The sequence below is a fragment of the Zingiber officinale genome, chromosome 1A (genome assembly GCF_018446385.1).
Source record: "Zingiber officinale cultivar Zhangliang chromosome 1A, Zo_v1.1, whole genome shotgun sequence".
Lineage (NCBI taxonomy): Eukaryota > Viridiplantae > Streptophyta > Magnoliopsida > Zingiberales > Zingiberaceae > Zingiber > Zingiber officinale.
The window spans coordinates 57,870,148-57,895,973 of NC_055987.1; the positions used below are offsets into that span (position 1 = coordinate 57,870,148).

Below are 25,826 nucleotides of genomic sequence, written 5' to 3' on the forward strand. Positions count from 1 at the left end.
CCCTCATAGAGTCACTCTCCTCCAATGACTTACCTTTACTTATCTTTTGCCAGACATCCAGTCAACCCATCGACCAGTCTGAACTTCATGTCAGCTATCCGGTCAACCCGCTGGCCTAGCTGGACTTCGTGTCTGCTATCGGGTCGGCCTGTCAACCTAGCTAGACTTCATATTAGCTATCCAGTGGGTCCATTGATCTAGCTGGACTTCGAGCCAGCAGCCCGGTTGGTCCGTCGATCTAGTTAGATTTCTTACCAACTATCCAATCGGCCCGTTGACCTAGCTAGATTTCTCTAGTACACTCAGTCAGATTGTAAACTACCATAACAAAATAATAATAGTATAATAAGGTTTAATAAATGAATAACTTAATAGAATTTTTATAAATTTTTATGAATTTTTTGAGAATTTTTTGGAGCTCGTATGATATATTTTGAGGGGATGAATTTATAGACTTGAGAAAAGCCTGTTTAGAATAACCATTTAGTGGGAGTTGATTGAGGAATGTACCTAGGGTTTGATTAAGCAAAACACTTATAAGTATATAAGTGGAGATAAGTTCGATTCTTCCCATCTTTTCTCCTCTCACCGCTGCACATCATCTCCTCCTCTCCTCATCTTCTCCGCGAACCTGCTCCATTCGATCCCTCTTCATCGCCGACACAGCTCTATCTCGCCCTTCACCAGAGCCACCACCAGTCAGTCGCCAACGGTAATAGGGTCAGCAGCGGATATATCTAGGGCTGGTCGACCATCTCTTCATCCCCGATTCACCGTCTGCGTGCCCTAGTTCTCCACCGTCATTGATCCCTCTCTCCCTCCTCCCTTCTTTATCGCCGGTGCACACTACCATTGGCTCCTCGGAAGGATTAAACGTTACCACAAAAGGAGCGGAGGGCAGCCCTCTCCTAATCTCCTTACGCTAAGCAACACCGACCCCGTGCCCTAGCTCTTGATCCATTATCGACCGATCGCTAGGTGCCACCAGTGCCGAAAAGGGGAAACAACGCAAAGAAAGGTTAGAGCTACCTTTCCTCTGGTTTAGGACCAAATCAGAGCAATGGATGGTGCCACCCGAGGGCTTGTCGGTGGTAGATCCCTAGCATTTTTGTCCACCATCACACCATCTTCCTTTGTTGAAGTTGAATCGCAGACATCGACACTAGATCGTAGCTGTAGCTGACATTCCAAGTGGCCATCAACCGTCACTGCACTCCCTCATCCTACTGAGCTCCCTCTCCACTGATCACAAGAGGGTGCTCTGCTGCCTTGCTGCTATCTTAGAGGTAACTAGTTAACCTTAGCATAAGATTTGGGTATTGGATCTTTACATGGGGCTTATTTAGGATATTTGTTTTGGAGGACAGCAGTTTTGCTTGGTTTTAGCCACAACTGTCGGCAGTGGAGTTTCTCTGGCAAGGGTCAACAGCTGTGTGATTGGAGTTAGGTGAGTATTGAGTTGTTTCATGTATAGATTTAAATACAAATTGATGGTGAAATTGTTAGTATTGTTTAATCTATTGGGTATGGATTTGTATCATATTATGCTAGAGATTTTGTAATTTGTTGTTGCTTGGATAATTATTGATTAATTGATTTAGAAGGATTTATAAGGGGTTTGATTAATGATGGATTTGTGAGAATTAAGGAAATGATCGGTGGTTTAAGAATGAACTTATTATCTAATTGGATTTGGATTGTTAGGTGGAATTAAATGAGATTACCTAATTGAATTAGGATTGGGTTTTGGGTTTAGCTAGTTGTCGTATATGTGATTAGCTAAACTGTACATCATATGATTTGCAGGATGTTGATTCAAAACGAGCGTTTCGACGTGGGATTGTTAGCACGATAGACAGATAAAGGCGGGTACCTCTGACTTATCTTCTTTGATATTGTCATTATGATATGCATAGTATGTTATAGCTTGTAGTAATTGTTATATTTATATCTACCTTGGTATGTCACTACTTGATACCTGAGGTATGCCTTTATTTTATCTGATATGAGTTTAGGCCTATATCATCTTGATTCTTGCCTTATATACTTATGTTCATAGAAGTAGTGACATACAACGTATTACTGGGTATAGGACTAGCTACTAGTTATACCTGGCATGTGTACCTAGACATTATGATACCTAGTTTATTGTTATGGATTCATTGTTCTTTTGGGTATATATTAGATGGAGGCGCATATTGTTGGATGTTACATGCTTTAGTGTTATGCACCATCTTGCATGATTGTATGTTAAGTGATTGTTGGCTCCTTTGTAGTTGATCACATCGCCAATTACATGATCTGCACACACATCATCATAGCCCTACCCACTCGACCTCATCATCGCGATGACGGTGGCTGACTGCGTCAGGGGTGACCATGTCATTTGCACCATATGCATGTATTACATTTATTTATGTGTGATTGTTGTATTTTGGATGCTGCATTTTGGATACTGCATATGGTTGACATGCATACAGGAGACATTATGTATTTGGCCTAACGATCCTGCATCTGTTTGTATGGTTCATACCCTTATGTCAGGATAGGAGGTTTTGGTAAGTACAGTTTTCTTCTGTTGTCCAATCTTGCATTACCTATAAATGTTCAGGAGACTGTACTGTATGACTATTACTGATGGTTATATTTTACTATGCATGTCTGCTCGACACCCGCTGAGTTCATTAAACTCACTCCATTGATTTATTCCTATTTCAGGTTGAAGCCGTCAGGAGGTTCTAGCTGTCAGTCCCCTCTCCATGTCACGACGATTTCTATGTTTGATCTTTTGTTTCCTTGCCATGTGATCTACATACTCGTAATGTGTAGTTCTTGCGTTCATGGATTTTATTATCGAGTTTTGGGTATGCTACCCTCATTTTTCGTTGCAAAGGTTTTCTAAGTGGGTTGGTTTTTCCTCGTTGTAGTAGAGTAGGTATTATGTATATTTGCGATGTTTTAAAAATCATTGTGTTCCTTTTGTTTTATGTTGTCAGCCAGAGGCTATCTTTATAAAATTACGTGGTTGTGATTTGATGTATAGTCAACTAGAGGTTGTACTATTATAAACTGCGTGGTTGTGATTTGATGTATAGTGAACCAGAGGTTGTACTACTATAAACTACTTGGAATGTGTATTTTCTTTATTGTATTGTTCCGGCTATATTAGCTGAGGATTGAGAGGCCTTGAGGGCTATGTATTCGAGATTTCATATTATCATCGGTACAGGGGAGATGTTACCAGATTTTCGTCGGCATGGACTCCTCTGGAGGCGTGACAATTTATTTGGTATCAGAGCAAGGTTTTGCGAGTTCATCTGGGTATTTTTTGGATTCGTATGGATTTTCGTCGGTTTTCATGTTTCAGAATTTTAAGGTATTCTTTGACGAGGTCATATTTGGGGACTTGGCGGCGACGGAACATTTCTATATAGCAAATAGGTAAAATGATAAAGTTTTATAATTTTGGTACCCGTATTAATACTTGGGTAATAATTTAACAGATATGAAGTGATATACACGTGTTCCCGTGCCGAGACGTGGTGTAGGACGGCCACGCAAGAGAGCATTGGAATCTCTGACGACGAAGTCGCCAGAAAGGTCTGCTAGGATCGAGTCTATCGGTCAGGGACAGACTCCTCATGGTACTGCAGGCGCGTTGGCCTCTCAGATTTCGACTAGTCCTTCTCCAAAGGTACCCACCTCGATCGTACCTATCGGACCCACCCCTACAGTATTCACTATACCACCTGCGACACACTCGGCCCCTCCACCAGCAGTGCCTGTTGCTGCGTACCCGGCACCTCCTCCAGCCACGCCTACGGAGTACACAGCATCACCGCCGCCGGTACCTACTACTACATACTTGACACCCGCACCAGTAGTACCAGTTACTCCTTATCCGGTACCATCACCTACCGTACCACTAGTCACTCCTACCTATATTGACCCTACACAGCCACTAGCGGTATCTGCCCCCGACTTATGCAGCACCAAGGGTACCTTCCCCCACCTATCTAGCAATACCATCCATAGTATCAGCTCTGGTGGTTTTGCCAGTTCCTACGGCGAACCTTTCTCACCCTAGTGATATGATTGCGGCACAAGCTCGGATCCCAGCTTTGGTAGAGTCGGTTAAAAGCTGATTCATGCTATTCCACGAGGAGACTGACCCAAGTGTGGCTCAGTCTTGGATAGAGATGATGGAGCAGACTTTCTTCTATGGCTTGCTCCGAGTGGGAGAATGCAGAGCTGGCTGCTTTCCATTTATAAGACGAGGTTGATATCTGGTGGGACACACAGCGATCAATCATAGGCGAGTAGCACATCACCTGGGTAAGATTTAGGGAGGCCTTTGAGAGTCAGTATTTTCCACGGTCTTATCAGATGATGCGCCGTCAGGATTTTCTGAGTTTTCGGTGGAACAACCGTATAGTGATGGAATACAATGCTGAATTTAATTGGTTAGCCAGGTTTTGTCCAGAGTTTGTTGCTGAGGATAGGTCCCGTATGCTCCAGTTTGTCCAGGGACTGGATGGACATCTCCAAGTAAAGATTGTAGGTTTTGATAATTCATCTTACATAGAGGCATTGGATAGAGCCCTTATGATTGAGTCAGCTCAGCAGAGATCTAATGCGAACAAGAAAAGGAAGTAAACAGATCGAACTTCAGGATAGACCCAGCAGCCACAGGCTATCGAACAACAGCAGAGTGGTCGCAGTCAGCCTGGTCAGGATACTTCTAGGGCATTTGGTCGGCCTCAGAAATCAGGGCGGACTTCATCTGGATGTTTCCAATCTTCTCAGGAAAATCGGAAACAGTCTGCCAGTGACATGCACTACACCCGATGTGGGTCCAGAGATCACATCACATCAGCCTACTCCCTGGGATAGTCAGTTTGCTATTATTGCAAATTGCCTGGGCACATGAGCCGAGATTGTTCGCTGAAGGCTCAACATGTGGCTTCCGAGGTTTCTATTAAGGGAGGATAGTTCAGTCAGACAAGGACTCAGCGAGGGGGGCAGAAAGCCCAATCTTCACATCGCTAGTAGAGGATAACCCGCCCTACAGTAGCTGCATATGGCATGCGCGGACAGGAGCACTCTAGTGCTCATATGGCATCACAGAGTTCTATTTCGAGACCTCAATATCTGACGCAGGGGCAGTATCAGTCACAGCCTCAGCCACTAGTGTAGTATCAACTGCTGCCCTAACCACTGGTTCAGTACCAGTCGTAGCCTCAGCGATTAGTGCAGGCCTCAGTCACTAGTTCAGTACCAGTCGCAACTCCAGCCACCGGTTCAGTATCAGTCGCAGCCCTCAAATCCATCTCTAGCTCAGTATCCGACACTGCCTCAGTGGCAGGCTCAGGCTTAGATGCAGTAGTTTCTAGCAGTGCTACCACCTCCACCCCCGCTAGAGACTGGACGAATTCACGTGGTTACTAGAGAGGATGCGTAGCGAGCTTACGGATCCGTCTTTTGCAGTGTGATTTTACTTTATGCATGTCAGCTGATATGCTAATTGATACTGCTAGTTCGCATTCCTTTATTTCTCGTGTATTTATGAGGAAGATTGGTAGACTACCTACTCTTAGATCACAGTGACTGACTGTCTCCCTACCGTCCGATGATACATTGGGTGTCACTCAGGAGGTCAGAGGATGCCCATTAGACTTCGACAACATTATACTCACTGTAGATTTATTAGTACTGGAAATGGTCGAGTTCAACATTATCCTCAGCATAAATTGGCTGTCAGCATATCATGTCACGGTCGATTGCCAGATGAGGGTGGTCACATTCCGACCTCTGAACCAACCCTCGTGGGATTTCACTAGCATCAAGGACGATAGTATATCGACCATTTCTACGATTCAGGCTCAGAAGCTGCTATCACATGGTTGTCAAGGATTTCTATTGTCGTTGATTAATGCTGACGATAGCAGTAGTTCTCAGCTCTCAGACATTCCAGTGGTCTCAGAGTATCCGGATGTATTTCCAGATGAGCTACCAGGCTTGCCTCCTCGAAGGTAAATGGAGTTTGCTATTGAACTAATTTCGGGGACCATGCCGGCATCAAAAACTCCTTACCGTATGACACTGAAAGAGTTGGACGAGCTAAAGGTCCAACTCCATGAGTTATTGGATAGAGGATTTATTCTCCCTAGTGTATCTCCGTGGGGTTCTCCGGTATTGTTCGTCAAGAAAAGAGATGGTACTCTGTGGTTGTGCATCGATTACAGGCAGTTGAATGCAGTGTCCGTCAGAAATAAGTGCCCCTTGTCACAGATCGAGAATTTGTTTGATCAGCTCAGAGGTACATCAATGTATTCTAAGATCGATCTGCAGTTCAGATATCATCAGCTAAGAGTCAAAGATTCTAATGTTCAGAAGACAACATTCCGCACCAGATACGGACATTATGAGTTTTAGGTAATGTCATTTGGGCTTACCAATGCTCCAGCGGTATTTATGGATTTGATGAACCACATCTTCTTGGAGTATCTAGATCAGTTCGTTATCATCTTTATTGATGACATTTTGATCTGCTCACGTTCCGAGGAGGAACATGCACAACATCTTCGCATAGTCTTAAAGACTCTTTGACGACATCATCTATATGCAAAGTTCAGCAAGTGTGCTTTTTGGCTATCCTCAGTCGATTTTCTGGGACACGTGGTTTCTAGCTGAGGTATTTTGGTAGATCCTTAGAAGATCGAGGCTATCACCAGCTGGGAGCAGCCGAAATCAGTTCAGAAGATTCGTAGTTTCTTGGGATTGGTCGGATATTACAGATGGTTCATTGAGGGTTTCTCCCGCATTGCTATGCCGCTGACACACCTGACCAGGAAAGGCATGAAGTTCACGTGGTCAGAAGCCTACGATACCAGCTTCTAGGAGCTAAAGCGGAGATTAGTGTCAGCACTAGTTTTGATTTTGCCCTCTAGAGAGGATGGATTCGTACTCTACATGGACGCTTCTCTATAGGGTTTGAGCGTTGTTTTGATGTAGCATGGCAGGGTAGTCTCCTATGCTTCTCGTCAGTTGAAGGAGTATGAGAAGAACTACCCAATACATGATCTAGAGTTGGTCGCCATTATCTTTCCTTTGAAGATTTGGCGGCATCATCTGTATGGTATTACATTTGAGATTCTCACTGATCATAAGTGTCTCAAATATCTTTTCACCTAGAAGGAACTCAATCTCTGATAGAGGAGATGGATAGAGTTCCTGAAGGATTATGAATGTACCATTAGCTACCACCCGGGGAAAGCTAACGTGGTTGTCGATGCACTTAGCCGAAATTCCAGAGGGACATTAGCTTGCCATTGAGTTTTAGTCACGGACTTGATTCAAGGTTTCTCCAATTGGGCCTTGAGGAGCAGATATAGACAAAGCAGGGTATCCTTGTTACCATGGTTGCTCAGTCATCGATCAGGACGAGGATCCGAGAGGCCCAGGCCGGTGATCAGCGCTTACAGTCCATTGGCAGCCAGATAGCTTCCGGGCAACAGATGGAGTTCACCCGAGATGACGAGGGTATTATTTATTTTTGAGGCAGATTATGCATACCTCAATCTCACCCGGTTATAGAGGAATTACTTCAGGAGGCTCGTCGCTCCCGATTTGCTATCCACCCAGGCGAAAACCGTATGTATCTAGATTTAAGGTGTTCCTATTAGTGGAACAACATGAAGAAAGACATCACGGAGTTTGTAGCTAGATGTCTAGTATGTCACCAGGTGAAGGCTGAGCACTAGAGACCTGCCGAATTACTTCAGAGGATTCCTGTTCCAAAGTGGAAATGGGAGCACATCACTATGGATTTTGTGGTGGGATTGCCTAGGACACGACGAAGCCATGACGCAATTTGGATAATCGTTGATCGATTAACCAAATCCACACACTTCTTAGCGATTCGGAAGATAGATTCTCTGGATTGATTGGCAGAACTGTATTGTCGGGAGATCATCAGATTGCATGGTGTTTCTTTAAGCATTATATCGGATAGAGACCCACGGTTCACGTCCTGGTTTTGGCAGAGTCTGTAGTAGGCCTTGGGAACACATCTCCGTTTCAGTACAGCATTTCATCCACAGACAGATGGAAAGTCAGAGCAGACCATCCAGACTTTAGAGGACTTGTTGAGGTCTTGCGTTATAGATTTTGGAGGTAGCTGGGAGGACCACCTGTCATTGGTAGAGTTCACCTACAACAATAGCTATCATTTGACTATCCAAATGACACTATTTAAAGTGTTGTATGGTAAGCCTTATCAGACAATCACCCTCTGGGAGGAGGTTGGGAAGCCCCAGCTGCTAGAACCTCATAGAGCCCAGTAGGAGACAGAGTTGGTCCAGACTATCAGACGGAGGATGGTCGAGGCACAGGACCGTCAGAAGAGTTATGCTGATCAAATACGGAGACCCCTGGAGTTCTCTACTGGCAACCATGTATTTCTAAGAGTTTCACCCATGAAAGGGGTGAAGAGATTTGGTCTCCGAGGTAAGTTAGTTCCACGATACATTGGGCCTTTCCAGATTTTAGAGAGGGTTGGAGCGGTAGCTTACCGTCTAGCACTACCACAGTCTTTGGCAGGCATTCACAATGTATTCCATGTGTCCATGCTGAGGAGATATATACCCAACCCAGCACATATTCTGTCAGATATATCAGTTTCCATTCAGCCTGATGTTACCTACGAGGAAGTTCCGGTATGAATTCTGGACCACCGAGAGCGTCAGCTGCTGAACAAGACTATCCAGTTGGTTAAAGTTGGATGACAGTATCATTCTGATGAGAAGGCTAATTGGGAGCTCGAGGATATGATCCGAGCTCAATACCCCCATCTTTTTAATTGAGGTATGTGGGTTAGATTTCTGTTCAGCATTTATACTGTTTATCTATTGCTAGTACTTGTAGAAGGTAAATAACAAAAATTTGGAGACCAAATTTTATTAGTGGGGGAGAATGTAAAATACCATAACAAAATAATAATAGTATAATAAGGTTTAATAGACGAATAACCTTAATGAAATTTTTAGAAATTTTTAAGAATTTTTTGAAAAGTTTTCGGAGCTCGTATGACGTATTTTGAAGGGATGAATTTATAAACTTGGGAAAAGCCTGTTTGGAATAACTATTTAGTGGGAGTTGATTGAGGAGTGTACCTAGGGTTTGATTAAGCAAAGCCTAAGTATATATAAGTATATAAGTGGAGATAAGTTCGATTCTTCCCATCTTTTCTCCTCTCACCGCTGCACATCATCTCCTCCTCTCCTCATCTTCTCCGCGAACCTGCTCCACCCGATCCCTCTTCGTCGCTGGCACAGATCCATCCCGCCCTTCACTGGAGCCACCACCAGTCAGTCTCCAACAGTAATAGGGTCAGCAGCGGATATATCTAGGGCTAGTCGACCATCTCTTCATCCCTCTCTCCCTCCCTTCTTCATCACCGGTGCACACTACCATTGGCTCCTCGCAAGGATTAAACGCGGCCACGAAGGGAGCGGAGGACATCCCTCCCCTAATCTCCTTACGCTAAGCAACACCAACACTGTGCCCTAGCTCTTGATCCATTATCGGCCAATCGCTAGGCGCTACTGGTGCCGGAAAGGGGAAACGACGCAAAGAAAGGTTAGAGCTACCTTTCCTCTGGCTTAGGACCAAATCAGAGCAGTGGATGGTGCCAGCTGCCAGTCCTCTCTCCATGTTATGACGATTTCTATGTATGATCTTTTGTTTCCTTGCCATGTGATCTACAGACTCGTGATGTGTAGTTCTTGCATTCGTTGATTTTATTAACGAGTTTTGGGTATGCTACCCTCGTTTTTTGCTACAAAGGTTTTCTAAGTGGGTTGGTTTTTCCTCGTTGTAGTGGAGTAGGTATTATGTATATTTGCAATGTTTTAAAAATCGTTACGTTCCTTTCGTTTTATGTCGTCAGCTAGAGGCTATCTTTATAAAATAGCGTGGTTGTGGTTTGATGTATAGTCAACCGGAGGCTATACTACTATGAACTGCGTGGTTGTGATTTGATGTATAGTCAACCGGAGGTTGTACTACTATAAACTACGTGGAACGGGTATTTTCTTTATTGTATTGTTTTGACCGTATTGGCTGAGGATTAAGAGGCCCTGAGCGCTATGTATTCATGATTTCATATTGTCACTAGTACAAGGGAGATGTTGCCAGATTTTTATCGGCAGGGACTCCTCTAGGGGTGTGACAGGGCGCCTTCCATAGATATGGAAGGCACCCTCGGATACTGTTCACCCGAAAGTAGCTTTGCTTCTTTGCTTGCTTTCTTGCCCTGCAGTAAATGTGTTAGTCCAAATATCCTGCAAGACAAGTGTTAGCACAAATATAATAAATAGAGCAATGAGTTCCTGTCCTCCCAGATTAGGAACTAGTCAAGGTCTTAGTCTAGAGATCCCAAATGGACCTAAACTGGACCGATGCCTACTGTTCCTCAACTGGGACACACCCTCACAAAGTCACTCTCCTCAAGTGACTTACCTTTACTTACCTTTTGCCAGACATCCAGTCAGCCAGTCTGGACTTTATGTCGGCTATTCGGTTAGCCCATCGACCTAGCTGGACTTCGTGCCAGCTATCTGGTCGACTCGTCGACCTAGTTGGACTTACTGCCAGCTATCCGGTCAGTCCGTCGACCTAGTTGGACTTTGTGCCAGCTATCTGGTTGGCTCATCGACCTAGTTGGACTTCGTACCAGCTATCCGGTCAGCCCATTGACCTAGCTAGATTTCTCCAGCACACTCAATGAGATTGTTAGATCACAATGAACCTAATTTAACTTACTTTGTCATTCATCAAAACCTAAGTTAGACCGTTAGTGCTAACCGCACTAACATGGACTTCCTCCCTGATGGATCGAAAGCGCTAGAGGGGGGGGGGGGTGAATAGCGCTCGTGGCTATTTTAACGATTTAAACACAGAGTAGAAACGCAGCGGAAAGTAAATGCAAACACAAAAGACGCAGGTGTTTTACTTCGTTCGGAGCCTATCTCGACTCCTACTCGAAGGCCCGCGGTCCTTGACCGCTTTCGGTGGGCAACAACTATAAATCCGGAATTATTACAAACTAGAATCAATTACAGTTAAGTGCAAATAAGAAAGTTATACCAACGAACAAGAAAGTAGACGAGCTTTGGAGTTTTAGTTCGTTGTAGCAGCAGAGCGTTGTTGAAGCGTATAGAGCACACAAGAGCACAACACTTCTGTTCGGAATTCGATGATCTGAGCTGCACCCCGAGGCCTCTTTTTATAGCTCTGCAAGGTCTGATCCAGATCCCCAAGTCTCGGGATCAGATTTGACCCGAAGCGAATCGGTCAACCGATCCTCATGTTCGGTCGACCGATCAGATGATCTCCACCGCATCTGATCCGTCGCTCTGTTTCGATCTGGTCAAACTTTATCCCTGCGTTCGGTCGACCGATCCCAAGGTCCGGTCGACCGATCAGTCTCCTCTGATCCGCACACTTCGGCTTGATCCAGTCGATACCTATCCCAGGTTCGGTCGACCGATCCCGAGGTCCGGTCGACCGATCCCTGGTCGAGCCCAGTCCAACTTCTGGAGATCTGATCTGGTAGTTTGGAGGTTCGGTCGACCGATCCCAAGGTTCGGTCGACCGATCCTGGTCAGTCCTAACCCTGCACAAAAAGATTAGTTTCTTGCAAAACAGAGTTAGAACACAAAAGATAGTATATAAACAAATTTGACAGTTATCGGACTGTCCGGGTCTGACTTCGGGTTTCTGACCAGAAACCCTAGGTCGACCCGATGCCTACTGTTCCCTCTACGGGGAACGCGTCTTCACCTACTCCACTCAGGAGATTTTACCTTTTGCTAGTGTGATCCTCCAGATCGACTGGACTTTTGCTCGGTGCTCGATGCCTCCGGACTTTCTGCTGAACGCCCGCTTCCCGACCCGTCCAGTCTTTCACCTAGTTCGCGACACCAGGATTTTCCACCTAGGGTTACCACCCCTAGGACTTTTGCCTGAAGCACGCTCTTCACGCCCATCGAAGTACTCTTCCGCAGCTCTTTCGTCCTTCGGACGCACCGAGCCCGTCGGCTCCCTTCCCGTGCCGTCCTTCTCCTAAGCTCCTGCACACTCAGACACAGGGATCAAATACAACGCAGGACCTAACCAACTTGGTTGATCACATCAAAACTATCACGGGGTCCAACAGTTGGTTCATAGTTATACTAAATTGGTTCATGACTAAACCAAATAGAGTCCAACTCTTTTATAAGAGATGTGGCACATCCGCGCTTCCGTTCCGACAAATATTTCCATATTTATTTTGTGTATAGTTCAACCAAACATTTATCTCTTGATCTGAGAATCCTATTCTCTAACTTATTTTATATCTTTTAGAGACTCATAGTGTTTGTGACCTAATAGGTTTTCAGTTTATCTTGGTCATCCATAATTAACTATTTAATTATGGAATGATCATAAGTGGTGCCTAGTAGTACATCATGATCCCCAATTAATGGAAAAATTACAGTTGATCTCAAAATTAATTATAAACTCTTCAGTAGCTACAGTGAGTCATTACTTGTTCCTTTCACTCATCTTATACCCACTTGGTTCAGGACATGGTCTATGTGTTTGCCCCTACTAGGCTAACTACGTTATACCTAGCCTAAGTAATACTTGTTGGAGTAATCCCAATGGTCCGTGTGATCATGTGTTTTGGTGTTTAGGCAAAGGGTTTAAGTTAGATTTACCCTTATTATTTGATATGTGTATGTGCAGGATACACATATGACTCAGCTTGATGGCTTCGGGTCCGGTGAAGGATGGAGCATCCGAGGGACCGTGGACAAGACAACAATGACAAGGGCCGAGGGAAGCAACTTTGAGGCATACATGAAGGATGACATTGGGGATGACCAGCGGGCTTCGATGCATCCGAGGGACGAGAGCCAAAGGAAGTAGGCTTGAAGGCAAGAGGTCAAGACTACAACGAATAGTCAAGTGAGTCGTGAGGGTAAGAGTGCATGAGAGATTGTATTCAGGGAAAAATCCCAAGGACACTGTAGTAGTCAACGGGAGGTACTGTAGTAGTCAAAGGCACTGTAGCAGTCGACTAGTGCATTGTAGCAGTCGACTGGTGTACTGTAGCAGTCGACTGGTAGAGAGCTGTTGAGAGAGCCGTTGGACTGACACCAGTCGACTGGTGTAAGGACCAGTCAACTGGTAATGGTAAAATAGCATGGGTGTTTTCTTCCAAGCTCTATAAGAAGGAGTTTGGGATGGCCGACCAAGGTGACGAAATTAGACTTAATTAAAGCCTAATTAGTAGTCACTGAGCGCTCAACGTTTCCCTTGTGTCCAAGTATTTTTGGTGAGTGTTGTGGTGAGGTTTCTCCACCCACAAGGAGGTTTGAGCTAGTTGGAGTTTCCGAGAACTAATCCACAAACGGATTGAGGGATCGCCCACCTTACGGATAGCCATGGAGTAGAAGCAAGTTTTCTCTGAACTTACATCGACGTGTTAGCGGTTTGCATTTCCTTTCTCATTATCTTTAGCTTTTGTATTCGTATTTGTATTTGTTTGTATTCCGCTGTGCTAACGAATACGTAGGAAGTGAGTATTTGGGGGGCACATTTATTCAACCCCCCCTTTTAGCCGGCCGCAACACCCCCTACAATACTTCCTTGTTATATGGATTCAAATTACTCGTATATGTGTAACACCCACGAATTTCTTAAGCTAAGTATGTGGAGATTTTCTCTTAGAATAAAAGAAGATAAGATAGAACCAAAAATATATAAAAGAAAAGGAATTGGTCAAGGATTGAACCTTGAACCTTCTTAAGCTAAGGATTATGGAATTACCACTAGACCATCATAAGTTATTGTTGAATAGAGAATGAAAATTATAGATAAAGATAAAAAGTATGATTAAGAGAAGGAAGCAAGAAAACATCAAGTAGCTTTCTCCCTCATTCTCTTGATTAAGAAGCAAGACAAGTTGTCTTTTCCTTCCTCACTCTTTTTCCATTTTCGTGGAGATACAAGAGGGAATGAGAGGAGAGGAACTAAGGGGATGAATGAAGACATTTTCTTCATCATTAAGAGAATAAAGGATGAATTAAGAAGAAGGGAAAGCAAAGTTTCTTTTGCTTCTTACTCCCACCTAGCATAAGAGGAAAAACAAAGAAGAGATTTCATTTTTCTTCCCTTTCCTCACCATTGCCGTGACCTAGAGCATCCCCTCTCCCCTTTCCGAAAATCCAACTAAGGTTTTCTCCCTAAGAAAACCAAACCACAAGAAGGGATCCTCAAGATCTATCTCTCACAAGCAAGAAAAGCAAAAGGGAGCACTAGAAGGAGAAGCTTTCTTCTTCCTCTTCACAAAGGGTATCTTCTCTTAGGGAAAAGGCCAAGCAAGAGGATGTGAGTATCCCCTCACCTGTGGTACAAGTTGTTATATGATTTTGTTCGAGTTTAGATGGATAACAACCTAGGGTTTCTTTTGAACTTTCGGCCATGACACTTGTAAGGCTTATGGAAGCTAAAAACCAAAACTCACATGCTTAAGTTTTCTTTCCTCATGATATGCTGTGAATATGACCTTTATATTTCATGCTTGTATGTGACTTGGAGTTAAGTAATACCCCACCTTAGGGTTCGGCCATGAAGAGACTTAAAACCCTAGGGAAACTCAATTTAAAGACTAACATGCTTATGATCTCTTCTATGATGTGATATGAATGTTCTCTTGATGTTTTATACTTATATGTTGCTTAGAACTAGTAGGACCTTACCTTAGGGTTTCGGCCATGAAGGGATTAAATACCTTAGGAAGGCTCAATCTCAAATCTAGCTTGCTTATGTTTTACCTTATGAAAGGATATGAAGATAACATAATGCACTTGAGATTTCATGTTGCTTAGGGTTAGGTTTTCACATGGTGAACTTTCGGCCAAAATAAAATGTAGGGCTTAGGCAAGCTTAAATTCAACCCTAACATGTTTATGTTCTTCTTTATGATATGCTATGAAATTTATAGGGTACTCACATGCTTATATTTGGTTGAAAAATCCTAGAAGAAGTATCAAGTATGAAGTTTCCCATAATATGTTATGTATGTTCTCTTGATGTTTTATACTTGTATGTTGCTTAGAACTAGTAGGACCTTACTTTAGGGTTTCGGCCATGAAGGGATTAAATACCTTAAGGAGGCTCAACTTCAAATCTAGCTTGCTTATGTTTTACCTTATGAAAGGATATGAAGATAACATAATGCACTTGAGATTTCATGTTGCTTAGGGTTAGGTTTTCACATGGTGAACTTTCGGCCAAAATGAAATGTAGGGATTAGGCAAGCCTAAATTCAACCCTAACATGTTTATGTTCTTCTCTATGATATGCTATGAAATTTATAGGGTACTCACATGCTTAGAACCTATGTTTTGTGGCATTCGGCCACCTATGTTTGAGGACTTAGGAAGCTTGAAACTTTAACCTAATATGCTCATGTGGTTGCCTATGATAAATGCATGGAAATTGTTTAGGGTTCACATGTTTACATGCTATTTGTAACCAAGTTTTGGACTTTGTATGTTTCGGCCAATGTGGGTTTCTAAACCTAGGAAGCATAGAACCTAAATCAAATATGCTCATGATGTTCTTTATGATAAATGTTATAGAAATGAATTTGGGTTCATATGCTTGTATGATTTCATGCTACCTAAGTGAGCCTATGCATGTTTCGGCCACCCTTAGTTGGTTTAGGATTTAGACCAAATTATGACTGATTATGTACTTTCCTTTGCCATGATATGAATTAGGAGAAGTTAACTCGTGATCCATGCATGATTATGTTTTCTTTTCCTTCCATGATATATTATATATGCTCGTTTAAGTATGCTTATGAACCATGCATGAGAATGATACCTATATTGGCTATGTGCCCAAATGTGATGGCTACGTGCCCAAATATGATGGCTATGTGCCCAAGTATGCATGACTATGTGCTCATTTATGCATATCTTATGAATGACATGAATGACATGAACATGATATGCTATGAATGCCATGAACTTGATATGCTATGAATGACATGAACATGATATGCTATGAATGACATGGACATGATATGCTATGAATGACATGAATATGATATGCTATGAATGACACGAATAGGTTATGAAATGATAAAGATATGATATGACATGTATTTTACTTTGAATGGCTTGTACCAAAAGGGTGGGCTCCTTATGCGCCCCTAGGTCGAATTACGGGCCTAGTAAAGGGTGGGCTCCTTACGTGCCCCTAGGCCGAGCTACGGGTCTAGTTCCTAGTAGGTTCAAGACTAGCTACCTTGGGTCTACTTAGAATGCGCGCATTATGTATGTATGTGGTACTAAGCCGGGCCCCTTTCATGTTGAGATTATTTTCAAGTACTATATGATATTGTTTTAAGACATCTCACACATGACATAAATCATGTTTTGAAAGGCATATTGCACATGACATTACCCATGTTTTAAAGGACATCTTGCATCCATGCTTACGATATGATGTGAAATAATGCTTACAATTATGATATGATATGATGCCTTGATGCTATGAAAAGAAATGTCATGATGCTTTCACTTATGCTACGATGTACACTTATGCTATGATATGATTTATACCATGATATGATGATTTCTTATGCTATGATATGATCTATACCATGATATGATTTATGCTATGATATGATGTTACTTATATCATGATAAGATTTATGCCATAATATGTTGTTTACTTTATGTTACGATATTATTGAAATTTATGCCATGATACGATATGTTTTTAATTATATGATGATATGAGCGTCATTTATTCTATGATGTATGATATGATGATTTTACATGATATGTTGGTTTTGTGAGTAGGAAAGGATCTCACTAAGCCTTGAGTGCTTACAGATACTTTTCCTTGTACCACAGATAAAGGTAAAGGATGGATAAACTAGAGGAGCAGCAGGAAGGGACAAGAGATGTGTGATGGTGACTTGGCTAAAGAAATAAAATGACCTGCTTAAGTGAACTTATCAATAATATGTTATGTTATGTGATGTCTTTCATGATTCCCTATGCATGTGTTAGAAATGAATAATATGACTATTTAAGTTGGACCATGCTATTTCATGCTCATATGCTTAGTATGATTCTAGAAAAAAAAATATATGCTTCCGCTGTATGTATGTTTATGTATGCTGAGTCAAAGAAAGTAACCCCGCCCTCACTAGGCAGGAGTGGGATAAGGGGCGGGCGTTACAATATGTGTACAAGAGTCTCATACTCTTAACATGTGATGCTTTGGCCAAAGACTTTGAGTAATAATCCTAATGAGTGGCCATAGGATATACGCCTCTTCGTAAGGAGCGGTGAATCTTATGTGGGCTATCTAAACACCTTCGGGTACTTTGACTTATACCCAATCATCATCTTGGGTCTACACTGTTGGTGCAGTTAGCACTAACGGTCTAACTCAGATTTTGATGAATGACAAAGTAGGTAAGTGGATGACAACAGGGAAGTTCAAAGAACGTCGGTAGTGCTCGTGGCTGGAGAAAATGAGAGATGACTATGGCTGCTCAGTTGATTGATGACTATTCGCAGCAACCGATGGTTGCTTGATGCGGTTGAGATGCGAGATCTAGAAGGTAAGCAGTTGGTGTGAACTAGCGAGCAAAATGGGCGATGGCGACTAGCTGATGGCTAGAACAAAGCAACAGTAGCGACAACTGGTTTAGGGGAAGGCCTGATGGCAATAATCCATGCAACTGAGGGCGGATCGACGAGGGTAGGGCGTTAGATATGGGACTCATGGAATCTGGCATCTGACCACGGTGGTCGACTACGCTTGTGCTCGCAGCGATCCGAAAATGGGGCGGCTTCAAGCTAAGGCATGGGCTAGAAGGGAAGTTGTCCGTTGAGGCCCGCGAGCAGAACAACTAGTGGTGTCTTTGGGTCGACCTCACTCAGCAAGTGCGGCGACGATAGGTGGAGCAGCTAGGTCGCGAGAGGGAGGGGGATAGATGGCGGTGTTGGTGATGGGTTTGGGGAAAAGGAAATTGGGAATGAGGTGGATAAGAGATTAGGTTTTGATTGATTCAACTATAGGTTAATCAAATTAATCAGCTCCTAATTAAGTGATAATCCAAATAAATTTTTCCTAAGCCTAATATATCTATTCCATTAAAATGTGCTATCTTAACTTAGATTAAATTATAAAAAATTTATAAAAATCTTTAAGAATTCTTACAAGTATTTTCTTAATTAATGTGATTATTTTATTTAATTATTGAATCTAACACGTCCAGTTTTTCGCCTGGTGTCCATAACCTCTAGGACTTTCACCTACTGTCTTTGACTAGTAGGATTTTCTACCCGATATCCTCGACCTGCTAAGACTTTTGCCCAGTCTCTTGGATCAAGACTTCCTTGCCTAGCAACAACTAGGGCTTTCCACTTGTATAGTATTTACTAGGACTTTTACCTTGCCTAACTCACATAGGATTTCCCTGCACGCTCAATCAGATTCATTAGAACTACAATAACCCTTAACTTTGAATTCTTTGTCATTATTAAAACTTAGGTTTGATCATTTGATGTTTCCCGCACCAACAAATACTCCTTGAACAAGTAAGTGTGACTGGAGTTCTTGAAGGTGAAGTTATTCATGAGGACAAACTCATGTTTCACCATTGTTAAAGGAGTAGAGGCGAAATCATGGCCGAAATTCGAAATCAGATGGAAGTAGAGACAGATCTAATCGAGGCCTCTTGTTGGATGTCAAAATTGTAGGATGTCGGATGGGTGAAGACATGAAGAGATTGTAAATTAGGGAAGGAAGTGAGAACGAGAGGAGGAAGAGATGGAGAAAACACCATCGGTAGAGGTTCTTAAAGTGAAGGAGGATTCTTGTGAATCAGGAAGAAAATCCTGGCCTGAGAATGGTACATTCTGAGAAGATCCACAAGCAAGGAGATAGTTGTCAACTGGAGTGAAGGCATTGAAGGAAGCATCAAGTATAAGGTAGAGATTGCAAGGTATGGAAAGAACAAACAAGCATGGTTGCCCATGGGGCTCCCCTGCTACTCAAGACGAGTGCAAGGTGACAACCACCCATGCTACCTTATGTCGGATTGAGGCACGCGAGAGAGGGGGTGAATCACGTATATTAAAAACTTATCTTTTAAAAATTAAAAACAAAGTACAATGAAATTAAAAGTAAGAAGAAAAACCTAACACAATGTGTTACTTGGTTCGGAGCCTTTGACAACTCCTACTCCGAGACACACGATCCCTCAGACCATATCAACAGAAAATCCACTATCAACCTCTTCTAGGACTGCCGGAAGAAAGAATCGAATACAAGATATCGAAAAAGGAAAATGTAACAACCTACACTCCCTTTTTACAAATAATAAAGAGATGCAGTAATTAACTTTGTTACCAACTCATACAAAGAGGATTCAGAAGCGACCAGGAGTTGGTGTCAATTTGTCGGCAACAGTTGAAAGTTGCGGAGTAGTAGCACAGCAGTAGTCAAATGTGTTCGCAATAACAGAAAGGTCTTTGCAACTCATAGAGAAGATGTGTCTTGATAGCTGCTCGAATAGGGCTTATATGGACTATTAAAGGTGCCTCCAGTTTCGTCTGAGGCACCTCCAACAACAACTTTTATCCCCTTGTCTTTAGAATCGATAAAACTCGCAACTTACGGATTTTATCCTCTAGAGGGAGCTTTCAAAGCTTTCTGAGGCGCCTCCATCACCAAGTTTCAAGGCGCTTCCAACCGCATGGGAGGCACTTCCGCACCCTTCCATGCATGGACTTCGACAAAGCATCCAAGACGCCTCCACTCGAATAGGAGGCGCCTTAGGTGAATAGTGATATGAGGCTAGGATCATTGTTCATCCAAGGCTTGAGGTGTTTTTCATTCTTGCAAGATGCGTTAGTCCAAATAACAAATTATACCATGCAAAACAGAGTTAGCATAATAATAAAATAACATTATTAATTAGATCATATCTTTCCGAGACTAGGATCTAGTTATGGTCTCAGTTTAGATATCCAAAATGGACTTAAATTGGATCAACTCCTAAAGTCTCTAATTGAGACTCGCCTTACTAGAATACTCTCCTCTAGTGACTTACTTTACTTACCATACAGAATTGTTTGACTTGCCTTTGACCTACCAAGTATTCTCGTCAGTTGTCATGTCCGCAAATCCAACTGGATTTCGGCCAGCTATCAAGTCCCGCAGATCTAGTTGGATTTTCCGCTGGATATCAGGTTATTTCTTGATCTATCTGGACTTCTACACCAGCTATCAGGTCCAACAGACCTTATTAGATTTCAGTCTAATGTTAGGTCCTCCAGACCTGTTAAGCCTTACATACTTAATAATAAAATTATATCACATCACACCTAACTTTAATCTATTTGTCATTCATTGAAATTTAGATTTGACCGTTCATACTAATTACGCTAATATATTCCTTTCTTATATTTCATTCATCCTGTCTTCGTCTCTAAGATTCTTTTCCCATCCTCTTTTCCTTTATCCATTTTTTTCCACGTCTTAAAAATTTATTTCAATCCTTACTTTCTATCCTTCCATCATCTACACTTCCGAGTAAATAGAACATTAAAATGCATTTATGTATATTTTTAACATTTAATTTTTTTTTTAAAAAATGACTATGTAACAATGTCAACCAAAATTTTTATATTATATTTTTGAGTATTAGTCACTTTAAAATTATCCTTTCTTTTCCCTGTCTTAAAGATTTAGTAGCACAGTTAAATTCCAATGACCTTCTAGAGTTTATTTATGTATTATTCAAATTCGACGTAAATATTGATTACTAGTCATCCATGATTTATCTCTATTGATCTTGACATAAATTGATAGAGACGATAGGAACAAGTATAATCATATTTTACCATCATATATTCCAATTCAAATTTTGAACAACACTACATAATCATTTTAAAATTATTTCTATCACATGGAAAGTATAGTTAGAGTTTAATGGTCTTAGATTCAAATTTGGAGAGAAATTGACCGTGCATTAGTTTTAATAAAATTAATATACGACTAATTTTGATCATTTTTTAAATTTATATTTAATAATTTAAATTTATAATTCATACAATAGTTTTGACCAAAATTATTATATAAAATAAATTTAAATAAGCTTAATCAATAATAAATGAGTTTCAACACAACTAAGTTTAAAATGGCTCATGCTACATGTGGTGTGGCTAATAAATAACTGATTTTGTTTTTTAAAAATAAATTAAGTTAATTCTCAATCAGGCCGTTCGGGCTGATGTTACAAACCAAAGGCCGAAGGACAATAATGGGCCGACCTAGCATGACTCCGAAAGCCCAACTAGCATTCGGAATGCCGGCTCGGCACTATATGAGATCTCTCGTTCCCAAGCCCTAACTCGTTTGCTTCGACGCGCGAGATCGGAACGAGCTCGGCGGCAGGGTAGCGAGGAGTGAGCAGAATTGTTTTCCTCTTTCTTTGGCTTACGATCACTTCGCTGAAGCTATTTCAACTCTGATAACTCGTGTTAGGTTGTTAGTCCGTTTGGGATCGATGGCGGCAACGTACGGAGCAGTGAAACCGGCTAAGATTGGGCTGGAAGAGTCTCAGGAGGAGTTGCACCGCATTCGGATCACCCTCTCCTCCAAGAACGTCAAGAATCTAGAGAAGGGTGAGGTTTTGTGGTTCCGTTCGCGTTGATTCGCACAGTTCTTGGCTTTTTGACTCCGGTTTTTTTATCGCGTTTTGGTTGGTCAGTGTGTGCGGATCTGGTTAGAGGAGCGAGAGACAAGCAGCTGAATGTGAAGGGGCCTGTGAGAATGCCCACCAAGGTCCTCAACATTACTACACGTAAATCTCCGTGTGGTGAAGGTATTCCAATCTCTCTCTTTCAAAGTTTTTAGATATTTACCACGTTTTCTAAGTCATTTCTAGTTTATTTGTCATCACCCTGATGCTTCCATCATAGTTTCTGCATATAGAATAACAATGTGGAGCACCAAATTATAATTAGGTCTAGTTACTTATCCATCATTATAACATCAATATCATGCTAACATCTATAAGTATTAGTAGTAGTAAAGCATTCAGAGGCAAAATAAGAGGACTAGAGTTTAAATCCCAGTGGGGATGATTTTGGAGGGCGGTCTTTGAGTGTGCATAAGTTGTGCTAGGGGGAAGGTTGTATACCTCTAAGATTTATTGAGTGAAGCTTGGACACCTATATTATCAAAAATAAAATAAAATAACTGTAGTATCAGAAACATTCTAAAATCTGTCAGGGCCACAACCACCAGCCAATAAATTGTTAAGGTTGAAAGTTATCCTTTTAAGTCTATTGGAAAAGTTCATGAAGATTATATGCAGAAACACATTTATGGAATGTATTTTTGTAATTTTGCTACTCAATATCAAGCTATCTTTCTGTTGATTATACATTAGAAATAACAAAAGTGAGTCATACATTACATTAGTAAATGCCAACTAGTTACATATTAATCATTGTAAGCATATTTATGAAGTTATGTTTTGGTTGATTATGTTAGGATCCATAGATGAGATAGCTTATGTTCAATTAGAGGGGGAGATGATGGATAGATGATACCCCTAAATGTAAATTTTTGCACAATACAAACAAATCAAATGTTAGTGGTTCATGTGCCCGTGTGTTGTTTGAGTTAAGATTATGTCACAACAAAAATACTATATATAGATACACAACATGCTAACACTGGTATTTAATTTTGTTCTGAGATCCTTGTCATAACTCACCTAATTTCAAGCCTAAGAGATGATCTTGATCTCTCCTTTGGCCTACTAGTCTTGACTTATGGTTTTTCTTCTTAGATCCTTTCTTAAAAGACCATTCTAGATAACTTCCTAGAATCTTGTTTTAATCTAGATATTGTAGAAACCATCTAGGCTAATAGTGTACACTATTGGATCAAATTGGTCTCCAACGCCTATTTTAGGAGCGGATGCCTATGAATACTTCCCTCCCCATTCACTTGTAATTCATCCTCAAGAATAATAAGTTCTATTTACTCTTTAATTTCTCAAGTCCTTTCAATTTTTCTCTTAACTTCTCTGTGTGGTTCTCCCCTGAGTTAGGCTTACTTGACAACTTTGTGGGATAAGTTGTCCAAGTGTTGCATGGGCAAGTGGTGCTAGAATCAAACCAGAGAAAGGCAAGTTCTCACCATTTTGCATCTAAATATTGTGCTTAGAAAAGCAATGGCATTGGACTGTTGCTTCCAGCACCACTTACTCATGTGACACTTGGATAATTTATCCCCACAAAGTTTCTCTAACTCGCTAAGAAACTTGCACTAGAAAACTAAGATAAAAACTTGGAGGGCTTGAGAGATTAATAAGTAAAGAGAACTTATTATTTTGTGGATGAATTAGAAGGGGAGGGAGGTAATTATAGGCATTCTCCTTTTAAATAGACGGTTGACATCAATTTGATCCTATGGTGAACATTATTAGTTTAGAAACTTTCTACACTATCTAGATCATAGTTATTTAAGATGTGAGGTGTCCAAAAATGCATAGGTGCTGTGGGACATGAAGCACACGATTTAAGGTGAGACGCATGCCTTATTAAAAGTTGATTGGTAGAAGATCTTCTATTAGTTCCTTTTGATGTAGTTGCCCTTCTTTTGAAAAAGATGAAGTTCAAGATTTGAAATTGTAGGCATCTTCACCAACTCCAGAAGTTCGTTTGACTTCATTCCAAGTCAAATTGTCATCATTAATTACTACATCATTTGCACCTATACATCTCACTTCAATGAGGCAAGAAAAATTGGCCTCAAGCGCACTTGTCACTTCTCACAAGGCGTGTGCTTCTTTTCAAGCAATGCACCTGGGTAGCATAAGAGGTTCGCCTGGCTCGGTGCGTCCAGGTGAGAGCCTTTAATAACTATGATCTAGATGATGATAAGATTCTAGATAGTTATCTAGAATGATATTTAGATGAAAAATCATGGGCCAAGACCATGAGCTAAGAGAGTGGGCCAAAGGGTGGATCAAGAACCTCTCTTGGGCTTGAAATTGAGTGAGTTGTGACATTTTCTCCTGTCTAAGCTCGCAACGTCCTTGGTGTGTTATCTTCCTTTTAGCGGTCGATGTGCTTGGTAATTCGTGCTTGATGTGCTCGGTGAATTGCGACGATGTTTTCTCTCATTCTCAACTTGCCTCAATGTTTGGTAGATTCTTCCATTTTTACTAAGAATTCGGTGTAGTTTGGAACTCCTTTTGAATGATCTTGTTTGGAACTATGTACTCCACATCTTTATCAAAGGAGGTGACAATGGCTGTTGGTTTATGATTTCACCTGTTCATACTTGGGTCATACTTGTCTTTGTGAAGATGCTTGACAATGCGTGATTTTGAATCTTGGCTATTTAGTTATGTTAAATTTATTCAATTTCATGCATTTTACTTTTGTTTTTTGTTTTTGTTTTTTTCTGGTAGTACAAGTTCCAGATAATGATTTTCTATTCTTATATTTAACAATGTTCATCTTTAGTTTTGGTTTTACACAAAAGCAGGTACACCATAGGTTGTATTGTTTGGCCGTCCTTATGTTTGCTGTTGTTTTGTTACATGAATTTGACTGTGCGGATGACTACAGGAAAATTTATTTGAAACTTTAATTTCTTTATGAAATTTTCATAAAGAGAGCATTTTAAAACTGATGCACAGTCCAGTATTGTTCGTAACTTAGTATTTAGATGTACAAATCTAGTTATTCTTGGATTATTCTTGCTAATTCCTCTTACTGAGATGTGGTTAGACCGTCCATGCCTGGGAGTGACTGATCTTACCTTGATACATGCAATCCTTTTACAAATGAAATGGTTTTCTGGTTTGCTTACACATTTACTCAATTTAGCTGAAAATGTGTTCTGAAGATAATCGAACTCTGAATTTATTTTTGCAGGAACCAACACATGGGATCGATTTGAGCTGCGGGTACACAAGAGGGTGATCGATCTTCGTAGCTCTCCAGAGGTGGTGAAACAGATCACTTCGATTACCATAGAGCCGGGTGTGGAGGTTGAAGTTACTATTTCAGAATGATAAGCTTGGTAAGTCGTGGTAATCCAATTCTGCCACCCCTAGGCTAGTCTTCACCGACCTGGTAAAAGGTCATTATCTAAGAGGCTGATTCGATTATCACATCTATGTTTCTATTACTCAGTTTCTTCTTTCATTCCAAATGTTGTCAAAGTAGTTGCTGCCTGATTCACTATCAATGTTCTACTCGATTAAAAAGCGTTTGAAACTTATTTTTTGCAAGCATAATTTTCCAGTTCTTTGTCAACCGTGACTCTAAACTTATTGCAATGATTGGTTATATAATTATAGTTTGGTAAATATTTATTGTGATGTCGTCCACAAGTACAAAACTTAAATCTTCATTGCACAGTTTGATCAGGAAAGGAACCAAATCCTAACAGAAAAATGTAATGTTCGGCTTTCGTTTTCGTTATCTTGCATGGAAAATAGAAGGATAGGCAAACTGTACATTGATCATGAGGTTGGTTGGTACCTTCTATTTGATGCGAGTAACCTTGATGCGAGGTAGCGGGACGAAAACTAATGAATTTAGTCACTTCATCTGCCCCATAGTTCCATACCACATAACAGACCAAATCTGGTCAACCAAATCTCCTACAGTAGATTGTACAACTTGATTGACCCCAAATGGTGG

At 41.3% G+C, this 25,826-nt stretch overlaps 1 protein-coding gene and 1 long non-coding RNA gene across 3 annotated transcripts; both read left to right on the forward strand.

Annotated features, from left to right (window-relative positions):
* The first annotated feature begins 554 nt into the window (after positions 1-554).
* On the forward strand, positions 555-1,870 carry LOC122025238. Its single transcript, XR_006123633.1, has 3 exons — positions 555-1,286; positions 1,368-1,447; positions 1,807-1,870. It is a non-coding gene; the product is annotated as an uncharacterized LOC122025238 (long non-coding RNA).
* A 19,636-nt stretch (positions 1,871-21,506) lies between these two features.
* On the forward strand, positions 21,507-25,436 carry LOC122025245 (40S ribosomal protein S20-1-like). Of its 2 annotated transcripts, none has more exons than XM_042584016.1 (4): positions 21,507-21,557; positions 21,637-21,776; positions 21,863-21,976; positions 25,053-25,436. In XM_042584016.1, exons 2-4 carry the CDS (start codon positions 21,659-21,661, stop codon positions 25,190-25,192), a joined length of 372 nt encoding a protein of 123 aa, XP_042439950.1. In that variant the 5' UTR covers positions 21,507-21,557; positions 21,637-21,658; the 3' UTR covers positions 25,193-25,436. The 2 variants fall into 2 exon arrangements, with proteins under 2 accessions (XP_042439950.1, XP_042439957.1); XM_042584023.1 differs by having other exon boundaries at positions 21,529-21,547.
* The last annotated feature ends 390 nt before the right edge of the window (positions 25,437-25,826 follow it).